The following is a 19,798-nucleotide window of genomic DNA, read 5'->3' as shown; positions in this document are numbered from 1 at the left end:
AAAAGAACATCAACACTTCCAAGATTAGTGCTCGAAGTTCATTAGACTAGACTGCATGAGTACGATTGGGATTTGCTCTGCTATTGTGTCTAATTATTCCTGATGGTTTCTCCTTCCTGTTATGAGCTTGTTTAGGGAGAAAAAGAGAGCGAGAAAGAGGAGGGAGGAAGGGGGATGGTGAAGATTTGCTTAAATGGCTCACATCCTTGACAGTGCACAGACCTTGACTACAGAAAATAGCTGTTATGTTTCACTGATTGCATTATGTTGTTATGGCAACTGAAGTTTTTAAAATGATGAAAAGAAATGGATAGCACATAAAAAGCTAAGTAATTAGGCTTAATGGTGGAAACAGCCCCAACAGGAACAGAAATGACATGGAGAAAAAGGAATCTTAACTTCTTGAGTGTGCACTTAAAACAGAGAGAGATCTCTTTCCCATATAGTGTCCTCCTCCTTCTCCCACTCCGCCTAGTCCAGTCCAGGGAAGAGCTGTTAAATCCAGTCTGAGTCTGTGATGGAGCTGTTTGTTCCCTAGTCTCAGTATTGCTTCTTACCGAAGGAAAGGTGGGTGGAGCAGACACTGAGAGCAGTTTTCTTCCACAAGGACATTGTTTGCCATATTTATTTTTTACAGTGCTAAAGGAGCACTGGTAGATTCCCTTCCACTTGTCCATTCCAAAATCTCCCTGTCAGCACTCACATACTGCAACTCACCACCTCGCTCCCAAGACTTGGAATTGAAAAACTATTATCTTTTCCTTTAAAGAATGTCTTGGGGTGATGCAGTCACAAACAAGTTACCATCACACAGACTTTCCCTGGGCTATCATCACAGCATGATTGTATGTCCCAGGGAGGACACAAAATCATGCCATTCCACTCACAGTGAAAAACAAGTCTCAAGAGGCCCCTGCTATGGTCACTTGAAACGGGGCAGATGATAGAGAAGGAGAAGGAGCTATTGCTCAACAATCTGGAATTGGAAAGTGATCATTCCAGGAGCAGGTATGTATCAACAGGAAAGATGTACAACACCAAACTCTCATATTCTGGCTTTTCACAAGGAGCCAGAGAGCTCTGGATTAGAAATGAAAAGAGCAATAGCATATCTTAGATGGACAACGACTGTATGTGAAGAAAGATGTAGCAGTTTGGATATGCTGCTACGAAAGAAGAATATTAAGCCAATAAAAATGACTAATATTGCATCAATATTCCCCTCTCCATCAGTAGAAATGCCTGTAATCGCACATTTATGAGTATCCACGAGGCTTGCCCTTTGCAGCTACCCTTGGCTGCCAGTTGGGAAGAGAGATATATTCTTTATCTCTGACAGTTATTACATTTTATAAAGAAAAATCAAGTCACTAAAGAGTTTTCTGACAACTGATAAGGTCTAACTGTTCTTTTACAGTCCCTTCCTTACATAAGTGGCTGAGCTGCTGAACTGGAAATACCTGCTCTCAGCTGACACTTGACATGGGAAGGTTGAGCTGTAGAACCGGAAAGGTAATTTTCTGTATAATCTGTGCTATTTATTGTTTTAGAATGGACATATTTTTCACCGATTTGATTGAGGGCTTGTCAAAGCAGAGACCATGAGAATTTTTCTCCTTCAAAGTATTAAAGCTCCTTGGTTACAATAAGAAATCAAGTATAACTGTTTGCTTAAACAAATAAGTGACCCCAAATCCAAACCCTTACAGAGAAAGGGACTGTAGCAGGGTATTAAACTAATTTCATGGATTGGAACCTGAAAAGGACCAGAACTATGGTCCTGCCAGGCCTTACGCAAGTGCTCAGCAGAACTAATACGTCTCATCTCCCAAAGTCAGCTGGGCTATTACAGTAACAGGGCTAAAGCCCATGGGTAAATATTTGCAGGATTAGGGCCCAAATGATCAGCCTCTTGATTCATCAGGCTGCATCATTTCAAGGACACGAGGAGTCCCGTTGAAAGCAGCTGGATTTCTGTCTTTAGGAAAGGTAACAACTGTAGTTAATGTTACAGCAGGCAGAGAAGTCACTTAGGACTAACCACACGCACCCAGAGCTCAGCACCTGCTGTGCCATAGCCTGCCCCAGAGATTAAGGGTGGGAATTTCAAGAACATCGAAGGCCCAGCTCATGCTGAAAACCAGTTGATTCACAGGCATTAAAGATACGCATTAATCCAAAATGGAGGCTTTTGAAAATTCAACCCTGTAGAGCTGGCATTCCCCCTACTCAAAGCCTTCTTGCTAATCTGCAGCTGTTCTCCTTCCAGCTCCCTCTAAGGACTCAGCTGCTCTCCCCACCTCACAGTAACCCAGGAGTTATCTGTGTGAGGTCCAGACTGATGTATCGCCTTCCCTGCTCACAAACTATGAGGACTGAGAGCTTTTACCTGTTGACACAGCACTTGCCTACTCAGCAAGCTTACTGTGTTCCTATAACTCAGCCACAGCTTTTGGGGATGTTTGTGCTTACACAGAAAAATACTATTAAAAGTCTTGCCCCTTTCCTATTAAGCTCAGTCCAGGCCTGGTAATTGCTTTCCCTCCTGCAAGCACAGTTGTGGCAGCACGCGTGATTTAGTAGTTCTGGGAGTCGGTATGTGTTCCTGGTCAGCTTGTGTGCCTGCCTGCATATGTGGGTAGGTGTATTTTAATTCTCCAGAAGAGGGAGGGAGGGAGGAAGGTTACTGAAGTGGCAGTGAATCCATCTACACAGAATGAAAAGCACTAATCCAGAAAGGCATTTTAACCCTTACTGCATGGGGCTGTGTCCTCCCTTTTGAAACAGCAGCTGATAAAATATGCATTGCTTTGCACATTTATTTATTAGTTTGTGAGTAACATCCCATTCCCACCTTGTCCTGAAGAGCTTGTTCTCAAACTTGGACACAAAATAAAAATTCATGTCTGTCCATTGTGCAGACACAGAGCATGACCATGCCTCTGAACAAGTAGAAGGTCTTGGAGATGGTTCTCTAACGTAACACCACCCTCCTGAGTGCACAGCAGAGATGGACATGGGTCCCTATTGCCTCCAGCAAGGAAAAGTCTGATAGAGGAAACAAAAGACAGGCACCAGGCAAGGAACTAAGGTGGGCATCTAATAATGGAAAGGTGCTGAAGGCAGAAGTTGAGAACAAAAAATGAGAGGAAATAAAGGAAAGGAAGATGCTAAATTAGGTGTTAATGCTGAAACCACATCAGTAGCCAAGGACAAGGACAGGGACAACAACAACTCTTGTTACAATGCAACTTGAGATGATTTCTACTTGCTGAAGGCCCAGCCCAAAAGCTCAGTATGTGACAGCATTGCACGAACGGGACCTTTTTTTTCCCCTGAATACCTTGAGTTACATCAGAATCACAGAAAAAGCGAATGGTGTCTCATGGGGGCAATTCTTCAGCGTGTGGTTCACCCCAAAAGCTACAAACCTTTCACTGTGGCTGACACTGTAGCAACATAATCTTACAGCTCTCAAGGTCACAAACTTGGCCTTCCAGTTTGGAGGATGATGGAAGCCATTGCACAGGAGTGCCTTTGAACTGGTGTGTGTATACAACCAGGGCACGTAAGCTTTACCTCACATTACAAAAACTCTGTTCCAGAGTCTCTGAAAACTCAGTAACATGCAACCTTTTCAGTTTGCTCCTTCAAAATAATCCACCTATCCAGCCAACAAAAACCCACACTACAACTGCAATCGCTGTCTTCATGCTGAAATCTTATGCCATGCATAGCTCAGTGTCGAGAACATGCCACCCTCCCAGCTCAACCTCCATCCTGACCTGTTAATCTGCTCTCACCTTCTTTGTGAATCTGTAGTGGTAAGAAATATTTATCAAGTACTACACAGAGGCCATTTTATTAGGCTACACAGGATGTGCCGTAGCTATTTAAGTCATATATTCTGAATTGCTTAGCAGGTTGTAAAGGTCCTGCTGCTGAAGGTTTGCTGACAGAGCTACTGCCTATCTCTGTTATTTTAAGTATTAGTTGCATGTCATCAGTGTGTCTTCTGGAGATGGAAGGCACCGATCTTTTAACAAATGACTGTGGTTAGGCAACATATTGCTATGCAGAGTCAGTGCATTACTATGCACAGCGTAACACAGCCACAATAGGCTATGTGTCAAAAGAGAATTACAAACAGTGTTTTGCCCCTACCACATGCACATCAGCAAGTTGGCAAAAACACCTGGTTTGTGCCTGCCAGCAAATTCTGCGTGTAAGGGGAATTAAAGTCTTCTGAAGCGGGGCCCACCACCATTGCACTACAACGTGAACAATGCGAGTAACAACTTGCATCAGCTTACGCTCTGTTATAAAGACACACTCTGTCTCTCACAGAGACCACATCGTATAGTTTAAAATCTTAAGAGAGAGGGAAAAAAACAAAACCCTTCAAAGGTTTTGTTGCAGTGAAGATCATCAATGAGCCAGTTACTCAGTATGCCGATGCAACAGTTGGCAGTCACCCTGCCTTGCCCAGCAAGACTGATTACTGTGAGGATCCCATGGAAAACCAAGCTGGAGAGATGTCACTTAGGACACCAGCATAGGCAGTGGGGAACTGAGGGGCTCTCTTGTCTCTCTGGGGTGGAAGCACCCTCAAAACCTATTACCTGAAGGCCATAGTTGTATTGTTTCAAGACAAATCATGTTTTTCTTGGCTGCTGCACTCATTGCTTGGAGTGGAAGTATTCTTGGCACATCACAACAGCCACCTCAGCTGCCCTTCCTTCCACCCCTTCCTCCTGCCATGCTCTGTGATGAGTCTCTTGGCAGAATGTAGAAATACCCCTCACTGAACCATCAGTGCAGCGCAGTCCATGCCTCCCCAGGATCTTGTGTGCTCTCCCTTCCAGCCACAATTCCAAGATGGCTTTGTGTCTCTCAGCTCCACGTTTAAGCTGTTGCTTTTTTTCCCCACTTCTAAGCTTCAGAAATATTTAATCAAGGGAGCATTTATATTTAAACCAGAGCAACAGGTGAAGTTGCACACTGGGGAGTACTTAACCCCTACTACTTGCTACTCATCAAGTATATCCTCCAATGACTGCGACTGCAGTGGCACTATAGGTCAGTTGGCCTGTCTGCTTGACTTTCTTGCAGGAGAAAGTAGAGAAACTAAAGAGGAATGAACTTTAAAAAATAAATATCAGTCTACTTTCTGTTTCACTTTCTTCAGTGCTTTACAGATTAGACCTGAATTCTCCTATGTAGAATAAATAACAGTTGGGGTATTATCTTACAGCACAGCAGTGAATGCCTCTTCGGCCTATGAAATCTCTTTGTAAAGGATGCAGAGCTGAGAGCGTATAAGTTCACTGATGATAAACAAACAGGGTGACAAAACTGTTTCCTGTTCATATAATACATTTTATATGCAAATTTTCCCCCTGCTGTTTGAAGGGACAGAATGTCACATACAAAACTTTGCGGGCATCAGAAACCAGGTAAAACCAATTCCACTCAGTAATGTTTTTCCCCTTTTATTTTGACCATTTCAATTTATTCTTCTTATAATTTGTTTCTATTTTGAAAGAATAAAACCCTCCATTAAACCAGAAACAAGAACTCTTCTCCTCTGAAACTTTCTCCCCTTAAATAAAGGTCAAAACTTTTTGCAGTTTTGAAGCTTCGCCAGATTTCACTGTATTACTAGACAAAACTCAACGTAGCTTGCAAAAAAGCCTTGGTCTTGATGGAGCTGACTTTTCTAATCAGGAATTCTCCCCCTGAAAATCTCTGACCATCTCTCTGAGGACAATTCCTGCTGAACTGTACCTGAGGTTCCTCCTTGGTGACTCTGCCCCAGGCACGGGGCTGGGGCCCAGTAGATGGCCCCCTTTGACAAGGCTCCACTAAGCAGGTCCTCCAGGGCTCATCTCACACCACCTCCCCAGCAACTTTACGCAACAGGAGCCCAACATTTTCAGATGACTATTGATTTTATAAAGATTATACCAAGCTATGCTCATCAACGGTGCAAAAGGAGCAGTGTGCTGCCCTGCCTTCCTGATCAGCTGGTATTTCATAAACATGTAACGTAATGTTTCCTACTTTTCAGTAGGAAAAGTAAAATTCTACCCATCTCACAATAATTTTTTCAGATTTTTCTCTCACCAGTAAAAAACATGCATCCCCTGTATGAGAAAAGCTCTCTGCTGCTCTGGTATTACAGAAAGGCTTTTCTGATGGCATAAATCCAAGCTGTAGGGCTCCTTTCCTGCATCAGCAGTATAATGTTTATCAACTTTACCAGTACTGCTTAAACTGAGACTGACCAACTCTTACATCCTCAAAGGATCTACTACTTCTCACAACCACAAGCAGCTCTAATCTCTCTTCACTGAGAAATCAATAAAATAAGCATTTTTAGTCTCATGGGTCAAAGAGAAATTTCTAACCCTGTAAGAAATAAGAGAAGGAAGCGCTGTAGCAAATTCAGGAGCTGATCCAACGACAGTGAAGTTAATGCAAAGTTACCATTGCTATCAGTAAGGTGGGATCAGGCAATTACCTTTGATCTGTCAAGTGCCATATGATTTCTATATTCTAACCTAGAAAAAGCTAATATTGCTAGGATGTGACCAATAGCATGTTTCAAGTGATTCCTTATTTTTCACCCCCACACCACAGCTATTGCCCAATATGGTAATATTTGCATGTATGGGTGAGACAATGCATTCTTTGCATGGTTTCATTTTCGACTCAGATCCTGAACCTTTGGGCACTGATTACATTAACGCACATACTTCACTGTCACTCCCGTTTTTCTTGGAGCCCAAAAAACCAGGCAAGTGAGAAAACTTGGAGTATTTTCTTACATGTGACAAACTTCCAATGAGAAAGACTCCAACTTCAGCAGGGACAAAGTTCCTTGGTATTAAATGCTGATACAGCTTCCTTGACTGGAAGCTACACTCTCACTCCAGCTGAGACCATGGTATTAGATATACCCAGGTTAAAAGGCACTGAGCAAACTGATTTCACTCTCCTGGAGACATTAACCAAAAATTCTCATTCTGGACATGCTGTTTTCCACCTGTGCTTCTGCCTCTATTTGCTCTGGTTACATCTGCACAGGCAATTTAACTCACTCTGGAATTCCAAAAGGTGCCCGAGAACAGCTCGTGTCCACACGAAATGTCTCTACATGGCTCACAAATTAAATCTAGCTCTTAAGCTTTGGCCTTCCAGGAATGCTGGCATCCTGGCACTCTGTATAGATAAGCCATATGGATACAAAAAGTAGCCAGGGATCTGATCCCAGGCAGGAACGTGTCTGGAATATGCTTTAGTCACATCAAAGCCAGTTTGTTTTTGTAAGTCTGGCTCTTGGGACAACTTTTCAAGCCCCTCGGCAGACCCAAATATTTTAATACCTCAAACTCCCAACTCAATTTCCAGACATGTTCCTGAACTTTGTTCTTGCCTGTCTTCCTGGAGAGGTGTTGAGTAAAGAAACTGGTCAGATGGCAGCAAAGTTGAAGCAGAGGAGACAACCATTGGTTGAACTGGACGCAGTATTCTAGCTCTTCCCTCCACCCCTCTCTGGACCCAAGAAAGACATTCAGATGGTAAGTTTAAGCATTTGCACATAATTTCCTGAAGCCTGGGATCAGCATCATGGGTAAACATGCTTGAAAAGAGCTCCCATGACCCTTGAGATACCTGCCCTCTTCATGCTGCCCCACCTCACAACCTCAGTTTTTAGCATCTCTTTTGCCTCATTATTTATAATGTACCTGACTTTCACACTGATCTTCATTCAACTCTCTCTGGAACCCCACTTTCTTACCCCTACCAATGTAAGGAATACTGTAGCAATTTTTAATTTTATTTCTTTCTATTTTTAAAGTTAAATATGTTACACTGTCCTGTGATCAACTGCCCATGATAACCACTGCATTCATGGCAAGCCTGACTTTGAGAGGCACTGAGCTCTTGCTGCCCAGTGGAGTTCATTGGTAGGGAAAAGGGGAATGGGAAGTGGCAGTGGCTGTCAGAAGGCAGCTTGAAATTCCAGTCTGGATGCCTGAATAATATAGCTCTTCTTTACAGATTTTTAGTTCCTGGAGGCCAAATGCATCTCATCTGTTCTGTGCACATTTGCAGGCTTCTCTTATCACCACAATGCAGAGATGCAGAGACACAGATAGGTATTTCCAGTGATGAAAAGAAAATCTGGCATGGAGCGTATTTTAAATAAATAGAAAAATAATTATCTCTTACCAATATTGGAAGGATAAGGTTAAAAATTTCCTAGCTCAGTTACCAATATAAAGATGGTAAAATTATTCAGCTGTTTGCAAGGCTACTTCTCTACAACTTACAAAGCAGAGCAATGTCTTGTGACTGGCATCAGATGGGAAACCTAGAGCACTTGCATGTGATGAAAGGTGCTGAAAGGACAGTCCTAGAAAATTAAGTCCTCTCTGATCCACAAGAGATGATCAGCAGTGGCAGCAGTCCTGGGTCACACTGTTCACTCAGGTGAGTTAATTCCCTAAGGAGCAAACTCAGTCACCACGGTGTTTCTAGCCTTATCTATGCCTCTCTGCAGTCAGACAAAAAAAGCAATCAACTTCTGCCACTTTTACAATAGTTCAAGGATGTTTTGACAACACAGTCAGAACTAAGCAGATCTCTTGCAATATATTATTGTTGAGTGTTTATGACAGAACCATTGTTTCTGAGAACCTGTTTAAGAAAAATATCACATATCTAAGGTGTCATTTAATGCTCTTTGCAGATGCTGGGATCAGTTAGAAAGAGAAAAGGCAAATTTAAGGCATCTTCTTTCCAAGCTCTTTTTTTTGTCCATGTTTTAAACAGCTGTCTCAGAGAGGCTCATCACCATAGGGTCTCTGAAGCCTCCTTTCAACTGAAGTGAGACGAGAAGTATTCTTTCCTCTTACAGATGAGACACTATGGCATGGGGAGGCCACTGTGCTTTTCCAAGGTCACACAGCAAATGTACAGGCAGAGAAGGGAGTTTCAACTAAACCTATGGAGCCCTCAGCTAGTATTTTTCCTTTCAAACGAAAGACAACCTGGATGCTAACACCCAAACATAGCTCCTGGAACCCTACAGCAGCTGCTGGGATGCTCCAACACTTCCCTGCCTCTGTCTCTTTCTCCTGCGCACAGGGAAGGGCAGAGAGCCACTGCTCACCTGGTGGGTGCATGCTTCTGCTCCTCCTCTTCGTCCGTGTCGCTGCTGATAGTGATGACGCTCACTGCGGGGCTGGGGGTGTCGGGAATGACGATGGTCTGCCGCTGCCGCTCCCGCGTGGTGCTGGTGGCCACGTCGCCCCAGCCGCAGGTGACGGAGGTGCTGCAGGCAGGGCTGTTGTGCACCATGGCACAGCGGGGAGGCGTGTTCTCCTTCACTCGTTTCGACCGCTGGGGCGAGCTGATGGACTGAGAGGATGAAACTTCATAGGTGGATGCGTTTCTGGAAACGGGAAAAGGTGTGAGTTGGTTAAAATTCGGTTTGCTCAAGTTGCCCGTCACGAAGGGCTTGTGAGTCCTGGTCTCTGATTCAGTGGCACTGGGCTGTGGAGTCTAGGAAAACTGCAGAATTGACACAGGCACCTCTTCAAAGGAGAGAGTGCCTTGCATGACTTATTCATATCACTGGCTGAAAAGTAGTTTCTTGTAGCAAAAAATTCAAAATTTTTTTTCCTAGAAATTTCCAGATGAGAAATGCTGCCTCTCAGGAGTTTGCACTGGGAGAGTAGAGGCTAGTCACACAGCCCAGACATATAGAACAAAGGTAGGCACTCTGTGGCTGTCACAGGAGAGAGAACCACCCAAATGATAATCCCTTTTGCCTGTATCCCACACAGATGCATCATGGCGAGATATTTTTTGGCCAGAAAATGCTAGAGATCAAATTTGAATTTGCTGTGGAAAACAGCAACCATTTACCAGGAAACCTGTTTTTTTAATTTAATTAAACAGAAATTAATTTCTGTTTAAGAATCTTATCAATTAGCATTTCCTAGCTGATACTTTGACCTCTAGGACAGTGGTGTCCCATAGATGAGAGCAGGCAGAAGGGAGGACAAATATTCAGTTTCATTTTGTTTCCATGTGAAGCAGCATCCAGCATAGGTAAATCAGAAAGAAAAAAATATTCTTATTACACAGTAAAAAAAGCCTTCTCAAGTCCTGGTTTTTCCCCAGTTTTCCTACTTCAGCTTCCCTACCCAAGCGGAAAAGGCTCACTTGAATCAGGGATCTGAACACAGAACCTATCCACCCAGCAGTGCAGCATGGGTCTGCAGACTGGGGTTATTAACCAAAGAACACTGACTAAAGCCCCTTTCCCTCAGTTCCCACATTTTCTTTCTCCCTTGTATTTCTTTTCACTACTGCAGAACATCTGGAGATTCAAAAAGGAAAAAAACCCCAAAGTTCTGGTTTTGTTCCACTGTGGGGCCTGGGCTGCATGTTCAGCCTGGCCCGAAAGCTAACAAAAGGAATAGGTGGCATCCATCAAAAGGAAGTCACCCTGGCAGTATATCACACTATACCAACTTACACAGGGTCTTTTGCATAACAAATGGCTGCACAGTAGCATTCCAAGTGCTTTTTGAATACCAATGAGCAGCGTGGAGTACCCTCCTCTCCAAAGGAGCACTGTTCCTCATTTGGCTACAAAAGAGTTACAATTAATGAAGCTATAGAAACCCTTTGCTCTGAGGGTGCCCAATTCCTCCTGGACACTGCCATCCTGCCTCTGAAGAGTGAAGAGAGAAGGGAGGCCCTGCAGAGGCACACTGGTTGCAGCAGGCGCTCTGTTTTGCTGGTTTGCTGGGGATGTGGCTGCCTCTCCTCTGTATTACTGGTGGACTAAGACAGCTGGAGCTGACCCAAAGTACATTCAACATTAAAGAGCAGATAAATGGGATGGATTTAAATAGTGGTCTCTTAACCAGAGTCAAACTGGTTGTGAACTCAGAGCTCCTCTGGCCCCAGTGCAGTCACCCAGGAAAACCATAAGCTCCTCTGTTTTTCCTCTGCAAAAGTGGTGACCCATTTTGGTTCTCTCCCCTGCACTGTTTTGAGTTGTGTTTCTTTTTCTTTTTAGAGAAGTGTCATAGTTGCACAGCCCAGAGAATCTTCCCCAGAACAGGTACACATACATCTTAAACATCCTTGTCCTCTAGACAAGATTACAGTGCTGTGACAGGCACTGCAATCCTCCTTGCAGAGCCAAATGGTCCTACTGAGAGCCAATAGATTCTAAGGACTGCCTCTGGATGAGATATCCTTACAAAATGCTCCCTGTTTTATGCTGCCATGATTATATCAAGACCAGCATGGAAATCTGTTGCTGGTGTGTATTGTTGAAGATAGGATCTAACCACCTGTGTTAGGAGCTAGAGAGCTTGAGGTGGCCTAAAGCCACCCAAGACCTTCACTCCACATGGCATCAAAGCTCAGAAGACAGGTCATCACCTCATCGCTTTTGAAAGGGCAGATCTTGTGTGCACACACCAGGCACATGTTCCTGAAGATGTGGTCCCCTGAGGTGCATCACCCCACGGGAGTGCAAACACTGCACCTCAGGAGCGCTTCTTCCAGGTGATGAGGGAAGAAAAGGTGTGGTAACTGGGCACTGCAGCACACTGACCTGAGAATTCAGTTACATTTTTAATAACAAGGCCTCGCGTGATCACAGCAGCATAACAAGTGTATGAATAGGGCCCGAGTCTCCCACCCTGCATCTCCTGCAGCCACTGACTCCCACACAAAACGATGCTCACTGGGTCTAAAATGTACCAGATCGCCTCTTACCCACCGCTCTCCTGACCTGGGTGCCAAAGAGCTGAAGCAGCAAAGAGTCCAGTCACAAAATGCGTAACCTAATCCCTTGCAGGCTGTGGAACAAACTTTATTTTGCCCCGCAGATGACAGTGAACAGCACAGCTGCATCACAGGGCTGCACTCAGAAGCACCCTGGTAGGGACCCCCATCCCACCCCCACGCCCAGCGCCGGGATGGGCACACACTCACCGGGGCGCAGACTGGTGCTGTTTGCTCTTCCTGGCGGAGGTGGTGGCGGGCGGCTGGCGCATGACATGGGCGACACCCACGTTGACAGGCTGGGCAGCGGGCAGGGTCACATGGCTGGCCAGCAGCGTGGGCTGCTGCATGATGGGGTTGTAGTGGCTGCCGTGAGCGTGCGTGTTCCTGTGTGGTGGGGAGACAGGCACACGTTTAACATGCCAGCGGTTGCTCCTCGGCAGGTTCCCATCGCCCTTTACCAAGGTACCCTCCCTTCCAGGGCCCACTGGGCTCTTAGTCCACCTGGGATGGAGCGTTTTCCCCAGGGAGCAGACTGAAGAGAGCGCTGTGGGCACAGCACTCCACTCCAAGGACATGGTATGGAGAAGCTGCCCACACCTTTCAGACAAGGGGGCAACAGGCTGCACCCCTTCTCCCTCACAGCATTTTTGAGACCCCATCCCTCCTGCCCCACTCTCTTCTCAGGCCTCTTCCAGCTCTGGTGGGTACTTCAGGGAACCTACAAGCAGCTCCAGTTTACCTCCAGTCTGCCAGCGGTTGGGTGCCGGCCATGGACTCTGGGATGACAGTCGCATGCTGGACAGACGTGTGGGTGGCCACCCCGGTCAGCTGCTGCCAGGCAGGAGGGAGCAGGATCTGCTGAGTGCCACTGGGCCATGCTTGCTGTCAGACAGAGGGAAAACAAAAGGCATCATGCACCAAACGTGAGTGGTGGTCCATGCTCACCCGGGGCTCCCAATAATTATCATGGTCATACAACATAGCTCTTACCCCCTTTCAAATACTGTTAGGAAAGCACAGTAAAAGCAGTAAAAGTCATCAATATAGAGAATGGAAAGGAAGGGGGAAAAATCTCTGTCATACAAAGCAGCAGCTGTGTTTTAGGCTAAACCAGGAATAGGAGGAATCAAAACTAGTTGGCATTTCAACCCAAACATCAAACGCTTTAGCATCTTTTAATTTTGACTCTCCAGATCAGCTGGGCCCTATGATTTTATTGTTAACTTCCCCCTCCTACAGCCAGTTTTCTTTCTCACCCCAACAGGACCCAAACGACTTCAGGAACTTAAAAGCAATTAAAAAGTAAAAATGAGCTTTTCAAGGACCAGGAAAAAGAACTGGGCTTTAGTGAGGAGGGGAAAAAGGTGAATTTGGAGATACCAAAATGGAACACCTATAAGCCACTGGGTGCTCCTCAGAAGGAACATCTTGCTATACGACCAAGAAGACCAGTCGCCTGCTTGCAGCTCACCAGGAGCCTCCCTGGGCAAAGCAGAGTGAAGCCATGCACAGCTATGTATTGCATGCCTGTCCTCTCCATATACTTTCCTGCTCTTTCTGAGTGGGTGCCCCCTTTACAGGGCATAAATCTCTGCCCTGTGAGTTGAGCCATCGTTCTGGTATGCAATATCCCTCCAGCTGCACCGCCGCTGCCACAGGCATGACTCAGGTTGTCCTGCTCCAGTGACTCCACACAGTCAGATGATTGGTTTTTTGACTTGAGAAACTTTATTTGCTACGTGCTGCCCAAAGGCAGCTCCAGCAGCTTATCACTGCCTGGGCTGAGGAATGCAGGGGTACCAGCTATGGTCCACCTTAGTCCCAACTAGCACTACTGTACTGGACCTGTGTTGTGTTATTTCACAGCTCCAAGGAGGTTAAATTTGAGGGAAGCCTTGTTCCAAGCATACATTTGTTCCCTTCTCCATCCTCACAAGAATCCAGTTAACTGTCCCCATGATCCCCTCCTATCGCCCAGTGGAAAAAAACCAAAAATCTACTCCCCATTCCTTTTCCCATTCTGCTCTAAAGTTCGACTGTCTTGTAACTTTCCATGTTGCTGAGTTAGATGAAAAGGCTGCTATAGTGAGGCGTCTCACAACATCTGCAAAGGATGGACAGTCACAAGGCTCCTAAGAGCCCTTCATCTAAGGAGCCACAATCACAGGCTGCTGCCGCTTGGAGCAGGTAAGAGAAAGAGGCAAAGACACAAAAAGATCAGGGTGGAAAAAAGCCTTTTTATTCTTTTCTCTTTTTTCCCCAGCTTTGCTTTAGAAGAGAAGACTAAACTACTCTTGCAGTCAGTCCCAGGGGAGTACCTGGATTTACTTGCAGAGAAAACTGCTTCCTCCCTTTTCAGGGAGAGAACGAAACAAAACTAAGCTCCTTGCCTGACTGCAGTGCATAAATTTAGATGCAGTGTCAGGGTCTAGGCACAAATTCCTCACTTATTAGGTAAGGACCACTGAATCATTTAATCTGCAGATAAGACTTGTCTAGGCTGATCCACCAGCACAGTGCGCTGTGCTTACACACGGGAGGCTTGTGCCGGCAGCTGCAGCCTGTTCCCAGTTCTTGCATCACTATGAAATCTTGCAGCCATGGTGGAGCACCGTGCTGGCCCCTGCACTCGGGAGCTGGGGGATCCCCTGGTGCCACGGAGCTCGTGCTCCAGATATAGAGCAGGAGCGACTAATGGAATTACTGTGTTTGTGCCGAAAGCTGGTGGCAGGACCTCCATGGGAAGTGTTGTTGGGAAGGAGTTAAGAGGAGAGAAAAATCAAGAATTCAGGGCATTATTCAAGGACAGGGGACAGTTCTAGGTCACGTCATGGAAGCCCGCCAGAAAACTGTACAGTTTTGTATCTTTTGAGATCGGAAGCCACAGAGAGTTATTAGAAAAGATAAGACCAGTCTCCTTTCACCAGTCCCTGTGCATACAATATGTGGACCACACTTGCTCGAGAGGGTGAAAACAGACCCAGGCAAGTTACAAACAAGTTACTTTAGCCACTGACCCCACATCTCGCAGGCTGCTTGCTCTGCCTTGCGCTGCCTAGCTCCATCCCACAGACTGCAGACACACAGCTGCCAGAGATGATGCTCAAAATCCATCAGTGCATCAGCCCTGGGCCCCTCCAGCCCCTGGAACTCCTTCCTCCTTCCCTCCTCCAGGGGGGCTGGTCTTGTACAAAATGCACAGGGGGAACTGGACGCTGGTTGTGCTGGGATGCAGTAAGGCCTCACCAGCCACAGGTATCCTGATGAGATCAAGCACAGTGACCTGTGCTGTGTGCTGGGAGCACAAGGAGCAGCACTTTGTCCGATCAGTGGGACAAATAAGGCAGGTGGAAAGACAGAAGTGGGCTCTGGAGGCGCTACACTCTCTGACAGAGACAGTCCCTCTAGTAGTTGGAGCAATCCTGTGGTCCAGTCTGAAGAGCATTAGATAAGCAGCTGTGCACGAGGGGAATAGCTCTCTGCTGGGAGAGAGACACGCAGCCGCTCAGAGATCAGATGTGACTACAATGCATCACAAAGAAGCTGTGTTTTTCCATTCAGGAAACTGGAATTGGGTACAGATTTGTTTATCAGACCAGCTGCTCAGCCCAAAACGAGCGAGGCCCACGGACACCAGATGCCACCGGCATCAATCAGAGTGCCCTGCCACCAGAGTGACAGCGAGCATTTCTCATCACGCCAGGCAAACAGATACATCAACAGGCAGACCGCCTCCCTTTTATTAAATCCAAAATTAAAAATCTATGCAAGTGAGGAGAGTTTCTCAGAAACAGCTCGAATTTAGGAAGTGGCAGTGAATACAATGTCAGTAGAACATATGAAAGGGGCGGTCTAAGAAATAGGCATTCATGTGGCAGAGGCAGCACCGAAATTGGTAACCTGTGTGAGGGAGGGTGTTCATAAGGACCTTTACTACCAAAAATTCCTCATTTGTATAAAGTCCAACAAGGCCACCTCGAGAAGAAAGAAGGAGTGGCAAGTCCTGAGACCTTTCAGGCTCCTGCTGCCTTTGGGATGCTTCAGATCACTCCTTCAAGCCCCACAGAAAGCATGCCACAGGAGGCCTGACGGAATGGTGGGGGTATGTAAAGCTCTGTGTCCTCCTTCATCTACTGCCTTGGCTGACTCCTTGCACAAGCAATAGGTGCCGGGCTCTGAGCCTGCACAGACTGCTCTCGCTTTGCCGTGGCTTTTGCTTCCCCTGCCTTGTAGGGTCTCCTTTCCTACCAAACAAGAGAGGTGGTCCATGTCGGTTGTTACAACAGTCTGCAGGGTTGGTATATCAGACAGTCCTCTAACAAAGTCTCTGCTGCTGGGAAGGGGCAGGGCAGGTGGAAATCACACAGACTGCAAGCTGCATTTTGATCCACCAGATAAGCATGACTGGCAGCTGGCAAAGGAAGGCAATAGCACCAACAGTCTTACCACAGCAGTGCAGGGCACAGGCATAAACCCTTAAGTCTGCGGGTACCTGACTGCAGATCAACCAAGCCTGAGTCAGAGGCATGCCCTTTTAATGAACAGGTCACCTTTTCCAGGCTGCCCAACTTAGTATTAAGTATACTAGGCATTTTTTTCCCTGCCTGTTATCAGCAAAGATACTGTAGCAACATCTCTAAAACAGTAGAGGCAGATTCACTGAAGCCAGCACAAGGTGGAATGAACTGCTCCTCTGGTTTATGAAGCTGGGGTTCCCCTTGAGAATGTGCATGTGATCACTAGTACCCATTTCTGACTGTTTTTCTTCTGGAAGGAACCATGGTTTTCCTGTGAGCACAATTCAACGACAGTTGTGCCAATAAGTCCTGCTGACAAGGAGAGCTCCTTGCCTGTGTGTCTTTGCCTCAGCCCCTTCCATCTCACTCATACCTTAAGAGCAGAGGTGCAGCTCATAAAACAGAATGGTGGAATCTTACAGCACGGAAGACATTTATTGGCAACACACAATTCACCACTGTGACTCCTGACTACAAACTACCACTGAGACTGCAAGTTCAGGAGGATGCAGGAAGGTTATTATCAGTTCCTCCTCAGCAGAGGCCTGATACAGATATCCCTGAGGCTTTCCCACTGATTCCAGTGGAAAACCAGAAGGAAAGAAGGTCTTTCTGGAGGCTTTTGCAACTCTGATGTAGTCTTTGAGCTGGGGGAGTTTTGGACATTTCAGAGAAAGCTGTAGACCCTTATATAGCTGCTGAAGTCTCCAAACTGCACCACAGAAGGCCCTTAGATAAAGCTGCTCTCCTCAGCCTCCAAGAGCTAAACAACACAGTAAATACCTGCTGAGCTCAGTGTCTTCAGAATTCCTTACCTGTGCGAGGAGTCCTGGCTGGATCTGAAGAGGTTGGGCCCCAGGAGCCTGAGTGACGATGGGAACCGCGTTCTCCATCCGAACCGAATACCCAGCATGCTTTGAAGGGGAGGCTTGTAACCCTGTTCCACCAGCACAGAAGGTACAGCATTAGCCATCAGCAGCACTGCTAGGAGCTGGGGTCTGGTTTTCAGAGGTGCCTAAAGGCACTTGCTGACGTCCACTTAAATTGCAACATTGAGTCCCTCTGAAAAATTGGGCTATCAGAGTGCCACATGTTCTACCCCAGCCCAGAGATGTCCACCAAATGTTCACAAACATGATACATGTATAAGGGTGCAGAAAAGACATTTTTCAAAGGCATTAAGGGATTAACTGAGTTCATATTTTTAGTGTACCTCAAATGCACAGGAAATATCACAATACAGTGTGTACAGGGAGAAAAAGAAAAGAGCAGAGTAAATGGCTTCTCGTCACCATATTCTCCAGTTTGACAACAGAAAATGGTATTTCCAGCCCAAACCTATTGCTATGTAAGAATGTTCTCTTTAGACCAAAGTGGGACAGTGGGATAGGAATCCAGAACTCTGTATTCCTTCAACCTTGACATGAATAGGTGATTTTCTCTTAAACACTTTCTTGGGACTCATATTTAAAAGGTTCTAGCACACCCCAAACTCCAGTCACTGATTAAGCCACACATAAGCCTAACTGAGCTGGAGGAAGCTTTCCTCCCCACCACCTTAGCACAGCCTGTGCTGCCTCCTCTACTTTAGAGCTTTCTCAGGACAGCAAGCTGAAGCTGTTAGCTTACGTACTCTAGCAATACATTTCTGAAGTCAAACCCTTGAGATGCATTTTAACTACGTAGAAGAGGTCTAGCTAAACTTCTCTAGTTCAAAAGAGCTTTGATAATCTTCCAGAACATTTAACAAGTGCCTAGAGGCTGCTGCACGGACCGGCTTGTAGAAATGAAGAGTAGAAGTTGCACCAGCTGAACCGAGGTCTATTTAGACTACTTCCTACAGATTCCCGACTAGTTTTCCAAATTGTTACAGCATGTAAAGTTAAGAGAAGGACAAGTAGCTAATTCTGATCATCACCCAAGTTGTCTAACAATGGTACTTACTACTGTATACACAGACAGAGCTGTTTGCAGTGGGGCTGGAACTGAGGGAATTTTACTCATAAATGGTCCTGGGCATGTTATGGGGGCAAACCCTCATGTCTACCCTCACCATGCTCCCTGCTGCATTACCATCCTGAGTTCATTCCCCTTTTAGCAACAGAATCACTGAGAAGTGATGGGCCCATTATGCACATGCTGATTCATTGTTACCATGGGGGAAAGCTTTCAAGTTTACCAAAGTATGGCAGAAGAGCCTCAAAATCTGTTCAGGGCAAAAGATGACAAATGTCCCGTAATCTCCCTCAGCCCCCTTCTCAGCATCTGCCCCGTTGTTTTAGACCAGCTACCTCCAACTCTTGCCGTCAGAGGTGCCTGCCAGATCCTCCTCCACTGTAAACATTTCCACCTGCAATAACCTCACTCCTGCAATTTACTAGGCGAGCCTCCTTCCTGCCATACAACCTGCACTAAGGGAGCTCATTTCCAACACGAGCTCGATGACACAGCAGTGGGGAGGGAGCAGCAACTGGCCAAGGCCCTGGTGAGGCTGTTCCTTACCTTGGAAGCCTGGTGGGCAGACGATGAGGGCTTGCTGTAAGGGGTCGGGGCGGGCACAGATCTGCGCTGTTCCTGTCTGCAGGGGCATGCTCCGCTGGGCCACCGCAGCCATGGACGCCGCTGAGGGCTGGTAGAGTGCAGATTGGTAATTTAGTATGGAGACCTCGGGGTTGGCTAAGGAAATAGTGGCACTGGAGGAGGTGGGAGCCAGGTTGGTGGTCTAAAGGAATGACGGGAATTAAACAAAAAACAAACAAAAAAAAATGAGGGAGATGGGTACGTTGGAAGAAGCAAAATCCAAAAACAAAATAAAAAAGTAAACCAGTGTAAGATAAAGTGAAAAAAACCACCACAAACAAACCAAAACAAACAAAACGGCAAACCAAAACCAAACAAGGGATAGAACAGGACATTGAGGAGCACAGAGACAAGGGCAGTGCTGGGGAAAGGAGCACAATCCGTCCGAGTAACCACAGCTGTACCACACCACAGGACCTCCGGCCATGCAGTGCTGCTGTGAACTGCTGAGAGACACAGCACGTTCTCTAAAGCAGAACTGTATCCCCATTTCTCACCCAACTGCCTCTGATTTGCAGCATGATGAAGATGGGGTCAGAAAATGTTACTATCCACAAATCATGTTTTTCACTCGTGATGTACATAGGTCTAGAAGCTGCTCATATTTCTGAGGTAAAATAAACTCAGCACCTCCATGCCTTGTGAAGTCTCATCCCGAGAGGGGAGACTTATTCCAGCCCTTCCTCTTTGAAACCTTGTACCTAAGATGGCACATGCCCCTTGAATTATGTTTCGAATTTGAAGTAATCAGAAAGCATAACAGGCAGTAATACTAAGTAGTTGCAAAGTCCAAACTTGGCTTGTCTTTAAATCTCTTAGAGCAGAAACTCCAGCAGGGGATGTTGCAAAGCCACAAAACTCATTCCAGTGTTCTG

At 46.1% G+C, this 19,798-nt stretch overlaps 1 protein-coding gene across 3 annotated transcripts in view; it reads right to left on the bottom strand.

Annotated features, from left to right (window-relative positions):
- HIPK2 (homeodomain interacting protein kinase 2) overlaps positions 1–19,798 on the bottom strand; it is a 140,632-nt gene that overhangs the window by 14,900 nt on the left and 105,934 nt on the right. For 2 of the 3 annotated variants that reach the window (XM_050324618.1, XM_050324619.1), the window contains exons 8-12: positions 18,846–19,065; positions 17,159–17,280; positions 12,566–12,708; positions 12,034–12,210; positions 9,182–9,463 (exon numbers count right to left, since the gene is read on the bottom strand). In XM_050324618.1, coding sequence (XP_050180575.1) covers positions 9,182–9,463; positions 12,034–12,210; positions 12,566–12,708; positions 17,159–17,280; positions 18,846–19,065 — 944 coding nt within the window. The remainder of the gene's footprint in view (positions 1–9,181; positions 9,464–12,033; positions 12,211–12,565; positions 12,709–17,158; positions 17,281–18,845; positions 19,066–19,798) is intronic. The other variant, XM_050324620.1, reaches the window with a different exon arrangement.

The sequence above is a fragment of the Myiozetetes cayanensis genome, unplaced genomic scaffold (assembly GCF_022539395.1).
Source record: "Myiozetetes cayanensis isolate MyiCay16 unplaced genomic scaffold, myiCay2020 scf3, whole genome shotgun sequence".
Lineage (NCBI taxonomy): Eukaryota > Metazoa > Chordata > Aves > Passeriformes > Tyrannidae > Myiozetetes > Myiozetetes cayanensis.
Note: the sequence above shows the minus strand (reverse complement) of the source record. Positions and strands in the feature narration are given on the sequence as shown.